The sequence below is a fragment of the Pavona decussata genome, unplaced genomic scaffold, assembly GCF_977016875.1.
Source record: "Pavona decussata unplaced genomic scaffold, jaPavDecu1.1 SCAFFOLD_64, whole genome shotgun sequence".
NCBI lineage: Eukaryota > Metazoa > Cnidaria > Anthozoa > Scleractinia > Agariciidae > Pavona > Pavona decussata.
The window spans coordinates 1,639,835-1,649,403 of NW_028145484.1; the positions used below are offsets into that span (position 1 = coordinate 1,639,835).

General features: G+C 40.3%; 1 protein-coding gene across 1 annotated transcript; it reads left to right on the forward strand.

Moving 5' to 3' along the window:
* Positions 1-3,822: 3,822 nt before the first annotated feature.
* Positions 3,823-8,182, forward strand: LOC146478360 (uncharacterized). Its single transcript, XM_085111897.1, has 3 exons — positions 3,823-4,137; positions 6,021-6,656; positions 7,345-8,182. The coding sequence occupies exons 1-3, from the start codon at positions 3,879-3,881 to the stop codon at positions 7,872-7,874; spliced, it is 1,425 nt and encodes a 474-aa protein (XP_084968023.1). The 5' UTR covers positions 3,823-3,878; the 3' UTR covers positions 7,875-8,182.
* The last annotated feature ends 1,387 nt before the right edge of the window (positions 8,183-9,569 follow it).

Genomic DNA, 9,569 nt, shown 5'->3' on the forward strand with positions numbered 1-9,569 from the left:
TTGCACTTCGTTTGAAGTAAAACGCCGATGGTTGTGAGAATTGTTTTTCAACCAGCGGGAAAAAATCGGGCGACTTTTCTTGAAGGAACTCGTGACACGCAAATATCTGGACCAAAAACCCGATCTAAAACACATCAAGTCACCGTGTCCTAAGAGTTTCGGTCGCGATTTCTTCTCGTGATCGTTGATTCGGGCTTCGTACACGCTCAACTTATACGCCTAAGAAATGTCATGGTCTAAGATTAAGCATAATTTCAGGCTCGAGAAGAGAACGTCCCGTCCATGCATACGTTTCTCACTCTCCCGAAAACCTTCTCCACCCGAAACAACAACAGTGAACAATAAGCTTTTTCTGCGTGACCGTATAAATTGTGCAAAAGAGTAATAAAGTTCTGCTAACTAATGTAAACATAAAATAAAAAGTACTACAAAAAAGAAGGCAAGCTTTTCCACGTGCGCAATGCACATTACCAGAAATTCCATTTTTTATATGTTTTGAATGCTAGAACGTTGAAAAGTTGGTTCACATTGGAGGAGCCTGCACGAAATATTAGCACCAGCTGGTACAAGTTTTGAGTACTTTTCGTGCCCGAAAACCCTAGCTTCGGAAGTTTTGAGAAACGGACATCTGAACCAAGCTGCCGGCTTTTCATTTCTCTTCAGGGTGTCTCACTAGAATGTGTTAATTTTCAGTGTATTTTTCCAAGTGATCTCGTATCCGTTGTGCGTGTAGTTCCGCCGAGTTTGTGGTCGGATACATGTTTTGTTCACCTGTTGTCTATTCTGATGGCCTAATATCACCAATTTCCAAAGATTCTCACAATAGCTAAAGATAGTGTATCATCCTAAACTAATATTGCCGCACTCGGCTGCGTTGTTTGGACTCGATTTAGAATTGATGTAAATATATATCATGATGACTTCACAGACACCGACTCAGAACAAATAGTAATGTCTACTGAAATATCCTCAATGCCTGAGATTTTCAGCAAAGCTTTATCTTTAACAACGTGCAGAACATAAACAAGTGTTGCCTACTATGACTCGGCACTAAAACTAGAAATCGGGAATTTCAACATCGGCAGAATTCAGTTTTAATATATTGGTTATGACTGCCACCCTGCTGACTCATCTACGTGCAGATTGCTGACGATTTGAAAATCGATTCATGAGTTTAGGGAATTCAACCTCCCCGCTCCCAAAACGTCGGAAATCTCAAACATTTCTGGGGAAGAACGAAACGCTTACAAATCACTGTTCGAGAACAAATACAGTGAGATATACAAACGTTTCTACCATAATCAACAGTTCTTCGAAACTGCAGTCAAACAAAAACTCATGTGTTTTCTCCCAGTCACTACAATTGAAATTAATATTTTCTGTGTTATTTGTATATTGGAACCAACAACAAACAGCTGCTTTGATAATGATTTGAGGAGACTCTTAGAGAAGACGTAGTCACATCAAGGGCGCGCAACGAGACCACAAGAAAACTACTTAAAATCCTGTCTGCTGTGTTTCCAGATCATTCTGTGGCCTTTTAAAGACATATTCGGTGTAAGCTAATACATTTTGCTCTGTTCAGATGCTTTAGCTAAAATTTAAGTTGCAGAAAGTTTTAGGAAACAGAATTATATTCCCTGAATTTACTAGCTAACGGCTATAGCTAGTTGTCGACCGACTTCACGAAAATGATATCTGACCGGCTTATTTACTGTCTCCCTAAAACAAAACTACGGAATTAGTTTTCCAATGTTGTGAAATTAAGGGATGACATTTTGCCGTTGAAAACTTTAGATTTTCTTTACAACTATATCTGAATTTCTGAGGCGCTTAAAAAGGTCTTCGGGAACAGATATTCACCTAAGTTCATCCGAGTGTACCCATTACATTACACCTATCCGTGGGTGTCGGTGCAGGAAAAAACTGTCCATTATTATGCATGAGGTGTTGGTACGCCTCGATCAGTTGTATCGTTTTTTTACCTAAAGCTATACAGTATTCGTTCCCTCAGCTGGTCAGCTTATCAAAGTTGTGGGATGTGTCATCCTTTGAAAGCGCAATATCAACAAAGTACACCATCCTCTTCGGTGGAGCACGACTCAAAGAGGACGATATGACTGCAGTATAAATACTGTAAAGTTATCACGTAGCGAGACCAGCACTCATGCATAACGCTTTGCGTGGGTTATCGAGAGCAATTATTTGTTGACTTTTCTTGTCTAATCGCGTTTGATTCAATTGACCGAGCAAACCAGGTCAATGTTTTCATTGATTACAATCGTACACTTCACATTAGTAAAAGTGAACCAAGTATTTTTGCATGTAATCAAATACCCATAAAAGGGTTCCGTTTACTAAATGAAACAAAAAAAGTGCAAGTAACGATCGTGACATACAATTATAAATATTTAAAACGTAGAGGCACAATATATGTCTAAGAAGCTTCAAGCACGCAAAGTATTTACCATTTAATTTTTTAACATAAGTGAAACACTTGACAAAACTTGAGTTCAAGGGCAAGAGAATTCATCAAATTCTTCACCGTCCACGCACCTTTGACCGGCTCCCACATCAGGCCAAGAACTAGGAGACTGTAGTACCAATAAAAGATGCAAAAGAGAGCTATTTCAGTTTGCAAATGACTGAAAAGTTTAGTTATTGTAAAAAATCTGGTGCGTGTGGGGTTTAACAAGTGTTACAATACACAACTCTCCTTCCTAAATTGTCTCGCAACGTATCTCTGACCTAAGTCAGCGCCCCACCCCCACCTCCAAAAAATAAACAAGAAAAACTTCCATGCAGCTTACTAGAATTAACGAGTGCCTTCAGGCAATGGAATAAAATGAGTTGTTCGAATCCGCGCTTGTTTGCCCTATGTTCCGACCAACCTCGTTTGGATTGTGCTCGGAGTATAGAAATGCTTCAACGGCCTTCAGGTTGATTTTCAGGGTATCTTGAGGCTTGAATGTCCACTAATGTTTTTTTTTTTTTTAATTAATTTATTTTATCGAAGTCTATGTATAATGCATTTTATGAGCAAACTCCATTATTAATTGTTTATCTCTTATGTGACAGAGTCGTTCCAATCAGTATAATTTGCTTTGCGAACAAAACTAATCTTCAGGTGGTCGGTTTCTTCGCAAACTGTTTAGCTCAAGGCTAACCAGCTGCAATATCTCTAAACCTTAAAAGGTTATATTTTTCGCTTGCATCCTGACATAATGCAGCCTTTGTTTGTTGTATTCAACTCGTTACGTTAGCGACGTGGTAACAAACACGCACATCACTGATTACAGTGCACTTTTTAATCGAAATTTGCGGCAAGTCGGGCAAAAGATTTTCAGAGTATTTGTAAAGAAAAGGCGAACAATATATAGATGTTTGTTTTACGGTAGCTCAACGTCCAGTTTAACTTAATAACTTCTATGATGCGTCATCTCTAATTGGCTAGAAGAATTTGAAACAGGACTTCGTCATTGCCAAGTCATGCCTCCCCACAACGCCCTTTAATTATGAATATTTGATCGGCATTCCTTTTACAGAAAAAAAGTTTACCGAAATGAAAACTGAAAAAGAAGCTTCTTACTAAGTTATTTTATTCCCAAACAGGTTACAAGTTTGAGATAAAACACAAAATCAGTTCTTTTATACAGACCAGCGCAGGTTACAAAAACTACAATATGAAACAAACGTGAGTGCCACCAAACGCACCCTCGTGAGAATATAATGGAACACCCCTTAATCCACGTAAAACGAAGTTGTTACGCAATATCATAGCAACAATATCTCTTAAATGAATGTGTTCAAGCATTGCCCTGTCACACCTTCAGATCATTTCGGGTCGTAGCTGTGGCGAGTCGGACGTCAACTGAAACATGGGGAAAATTACTTTCTTGGTGGCAACATTTCTGAGCGTTTTCGCCGTCGTGTATTCCGCTCCGCCATACAAATGCCAAGGAGTGGCCCAGTATTCCTTGGCGTTTTATGGGATGTGGAGCAGCGCCACACACCAAAATGCTTTTCCAGCTAACGGCCATTTTTCGCCATTGATCGGTTGTTCTCACGAAGATGCTTATACCATGTGGGCCCCTGGGATGAGAGCTTCTGAAGGAGTGAAAAATGTCGCAGAAACCGGTAAGTTCGTTCGTTGTGGAACATTATTTTTTAATTTTAAGACAGATTGGAGAAAATAGATAGGAACCTAATAAGGAAGGGCTGTTTCTGTAAATTAACGCTGCTAATTTCATCTGGTTAAATTCTGAATGTTTGAATGACAAATACGTTTCAGAAGTACTAAGAAAGGTACCCAATTCGCAAAGATCCCCTTAAAAAAAGGCGAAGTTTGAAGGTGAAAAGCTACTCAAGAAACTCGAATTTCTTATACAGAGACGATTTTTAATCACCATAAAATGTGACTGAGACACCCCTAATGTAATGCAAAGCTTTCTTCCAACTCATCACACAGAGTAATGAAATTGTTAGCAAGTGATACTAATAATGAGTTGTGAATGAGAAGCTCCCGATCTTTGCCGTTTGGCTCATGCGCAAGACAATTCGACTTGCAATTGCTAGACTTTGATGTCTCTGGTCGCCTCTGTTACTCAGGGGAACTCAACGAGAAAATTTAAACAAACAGTTTTAAAAATGTCTTCTTAGGACATATTTGTGTGCGCTAATACATACCGATGTGTTCGGATGCTTAGCTGAAAATGCAAGTTGCAGGAAGTTTTACGAAATGGAATTTTATTCCCCGAATTTGCTGTTGTTGGATTTGCTCCTTCGTAAACGAAAGGAATTAGTTTTCCAGTGTTATAAAAAAATTGAGCTGACAAAGTTTTATCGCAAAAAACTCAGTGCAGATTTTGTTTACGACTAAATCCGAAAAATCATGTGCGGCGAGAGAGAGCCATGCGAACAGATATCCATCGATATTAAATGTTGGGTGCGTTTATTGTATGCCACGGTTTTGTCAAACTATATTTTTAACTGAAAACTCGTTCAATTATCCATTCGTACAGTCTCTTGAAATCGGCGCAATTCTTTAAGACTTAATAGTGTATTATCTGAAACTGCAACTAGAACATTTTACCCTTTAATCCCTAATATCAAAGAACTAGTTCTCCTATGTTGTCCCCATTCTTTTTATATAAAAGTACTGTGGAGAAGTTATTAAAATAACACGAAAATTCACCTTGGGTGATCATATCCTTAATTCTCATGACCCCAGGGGTTGAAAAAGCATTGATGTTGCAAGGAAAAATTGATGCTGATCATCGTTAAGGGTTAAATCTAATTGAAATGTTTTCCCTTGTTTTTCCAGACTTTTATGGCCCTTTCAACGGCAAATTTGTGTTAATTGACTAAAACAGAGTGATCTGTTTGGATTCTTTACCAAAATCGTACAAAAATTTATGGAACGGACTCACGTATTTCCCCGAATTTTCGCGAGCTGCTCTATGTTTTCCAAAATGATAGCTGGTCATTTTTTGTACTTCAAACTACATATCTGTCTCTCCCGGAAGACAAAAGCGATGAGTGTTTCAGTGCTGCGAATGTTTGAGGTGACAGTAGGCTAAAAACCGGTAGTTTTCTTTACAATTTAATCGGCATTTCAGATTTTTGAGGCGATACAGATATCTGACCTAAACCAACCGCTAAGTGCCCTGGCTTGTTTTTATTGTCTGAAGATCAAGACCCGCTCTCTCTATTGCAATGATAATCAGTTGTTTTTCGCATTACATGTAATCTATGAACAACATGTGATTTTTTTATTGGTTGTTACTTTTCTCTTGATAACGTCCTTACGCCATGTGACTAACTTAATTATTTGTAGTCAACTTAGTTTAATTGGGGAGGCCGAATCACACATAAGCTTTCCAGTTTCTTTTCGGTCTTCTCGCCACGTTTTCTTTGTAACTTTATTAAATTATTTCATTGTGTCTCTTTTCTCTTTGTAATTTCTTTGTGTGGCAAAATAATTAATAAAAGTAAGTAAAACCTCGCTCTTTTTGCTTAAGGTAATGCCACGACACTGCGAATGGAAATTATGAAGGCTATAATGTACAACAAAACGGCGTGGAAGCACTTCATGGCGTCCGGTCCAACATTTAACGGCACCGAACATGTCATGGGTCTGGATGTAGAGGTCACGCGGGACTTCTCATTAGTTTCTCTTATCACCATGATTGCACCGTCACCCGATTGGTTCACTGGGATCATGAAAATGAACCTTTGTAACACTACAAGTGGCACGTGGCTGGACAGTATGACAGTCGACATGTTACAACCATGGGATGCAGGCACTGATAGCGGAGCTACGTTTACGGCCGCTGATTCGGTAACAAGTCCACCAGGTAATATTGAGGTGATTACCAAAAGCTCGGACACTAATTTCAAGAATGTGCCTGGAGAGTTAATGACCCTCGGTAAAGTGATGTTCCAGAGGAAGAACAAGCCAACCATGACACAGTGCAGCGGTGAGCAGACTTACAAACTCACTTTCGAGGCGCAGTGGACCATGCAAACTCATCCCAATGGATTCCCCTCAAACCCTCACTTCTCGCCTCTTGTAGTTGCTACCCACACTTACAGGTACAGGTTCTGGAGTGACATGACCAGGGCTTCGCCAGGTGTCAAGATAGTCGCCGAAACAGGTAAGCCATGAAGAATCACTGGCTGGGGTACTGTCCCACTGACTCACTGATCGTCTGACCTACTCAGCCACTGACTAACTGACGGACGGACTGACTGACTGACTGACTGACTGACTGACTGACAGACTGACGGACTGACAGACTGACAGACTGACAGACTGACAGACTGACTGACTGACAGACTGACAGACTGACTGTCTGACTGACAGACTGACTGACTGACTAACTGACTGACAGACTGACTGACTGACTGACTGACTCTCCAACTGACTGACTGACTGACTGACTGACTGACTGACTAACTGACTTACTGACGGACGGACCTATTCAATCATTCAATGACTGATAGATATGCAGACTGGCTGATTCAATCATTCAATGGCTGACTGAATCACCGACGTCCATATATTTGCATTGTTTTAATAAGGGTTAGTGTGATGTTCGCGCCAAATCATATCCAGAAGTTGACCTATTTAGCTGTAGAAACTAAGCAATGATCAAACTTAAAGTATCAATTCAGTGCACTAACCACTCGGCCACACCATTGAATGCGTCAATCTTAGTGGTTTCTTGGACTGCAAGCACCATTATAACTCCCTGTAGTTCTTCCATTGATCTTCCTGTTTGCTTTCCTCTTCTTTGACGCACTCATCGAATTTCGCTCTATTCCTTCTATTATTTTTACCAGGTGCCGCGATGACACTGTATAACGAAATCAAGAATTACATGAAGCCCTACTTCGTGCACAAAGCTTACAAAGCAGATGCTGCCGTGAATTCTCCCGGCACTAGTACCATGATGATCACGGTTAAGGACAAGTACTCCCTGGTGTCTTTGATCACCATGATCGCCCCGTCCCCTGATTGGTTCGTTGGACTTGACAGCTATGACCTGTGTGGAAGTAGTGGATGGAAAGACAATGTGATGATGGATCTGCTGCCGTGGGATGCCGGGACGGACAGCGGAATGAACTTTAATTCAGCTAACAGCAAGACCATGCCTTATGACGTCATCACGAGGATTACTCCTAGTAGTAACACGCAAATGATGGCTGACGCGGCCAAACCATTTGCCAAGGTCATGTTCCAGAAGTACACCCAAACAACTTCTTCACCGGCAACTACTCAACCCTCTAAAGCCCCAGCTCTGAACCATTCCGCAGGTGTTCTCACCCTCCTGTTCATCGCTTTTCTCGTCACAACGCGCTTGCTGAATTAGACGGTTATCCGGGGGGTGCAGCACATTCTCCAGATATACCAGAACAGTCCTCCACGATGTAAATCTTGTTTTCGTTAAGCATCGCATGAAACGTTTTACATTGATTCTTTTTAACTTTTTCTGTTGATGTTTTTTTAGATATCGCGCAGCGCTGCAAATAGTATAATTCAAATCACTGAAGCGTTTTCTGGTTTTTTACTGGTGAAAATGATGTAGAATTACTAACCTTTCAAGCTTTCCCGTAGCTTTAAAAGATGTACTTCTCGTTACTCATTTTTGTCAGCTTTCGAATAAAGTTTTTTTTACCTAACTGGTGCCTCTTTTCTTTGGTCTTAAGGTTTACGGTTCTCTTCGCGTTTTTCTGTTAGTTTCTGTAACTAGGTCATTTTATCTCGCTTATCACTCATATACCTCCATGTTCCTCTCCTTCCCCCTTCCCCACCCCCGTCCAGTTCTCACCATCACCTCCCTTCTCTCTCCCAGTTCAAGCCTTTTGTCTCCGACCTTGTCTCCTAGTTCCTAATCCCTTCTCTCTTCGTCCGAGTCTCCTCTACCAGTTCCCAATCCCTTCTCTCAGTTATCTCAGTGGTTGTAACTTTTGATTCCGTGGCCGGATTTACTCGTAAAGTGTGAATAATGAATCCTGTATATTAAAACGTATTTTTTGGTCTGCATGTTTAATTTTTTTAATCAGTGGTATTTATACAGTGCTTAAGACGAACATTTTCAACAAAATTTTCATTGAGAAAACTTTTCAAAACTTTTAAGTAACAAGGTTCCCCGTTTTCAAAAACAAGTTATGTGACGTCATGAACAAAGGGATGTCACGTGACACTAAGGAAGACTTTCGTTCAGTCCAAAAAAAGTCCGACAGCTTCTTAAATTAAATTCCTTGATCGTGTAAGTTATTTTATCAGTAGAGAATGGATCGGAGGTGTTTATATTAATCTCTGCTGGGGATCTTTAAAGGATAATTAATCAAGCATTTAGTTACTTGAGCTTCTTCTCGTAAGTTCGAGACTGGCTGACTGTTAATAGCAACGTTTTGTCTGAGTGAACACGTTTTAAATGTTATCCATCTTTACAACTACATGCAAAAGTGAAAGCAAAACTTGAAAAGGCTGAGAATGAAATATAAGCGACCGATATTCTTTAAATTTGTCGTATCACGGGAAAACCAGTAACAGATAGAAATTGCATGCCCATTACATCGGCTGGAACTCAGAATAGTCGGACTAAAAAATAAACATTTCATTTTGTCGCAAGAACAATCAGAGTGACGCAGTAGGTATATGGCAATTCAAGAATTGAGCAAAAAGAACGCATTGTGGGTTTTTTCCGTTTCTTTCTTCCTTTTTTTTTTCCCATCGATCCAGGCCTCTGGGGACAGGTGCACGAGGATCCTAGAGGCTGGGAATAGTGTGGGAATTGGCGGTGTTCGCAGGATATATTTCATGATAGAAACGCGCGATAAACAACGAAATAGAAGCCTCATTTAGTAGCAAATTAAAGTGCCCCAATTAGATTAAGCTACGATAAAGATTGAAACCGTTTTAATTGACCACATGGAGAGTCGTCTAAGCAGATAAATTTATAGCCTCTTACAGGGCCGTACATAGCGCGGGGGCAGAGGGGGCAGCTGCCCCCGCCAGCAAAACTGAATTTTTTTTCTAACACAGTGTTTGAGTTTGCTGA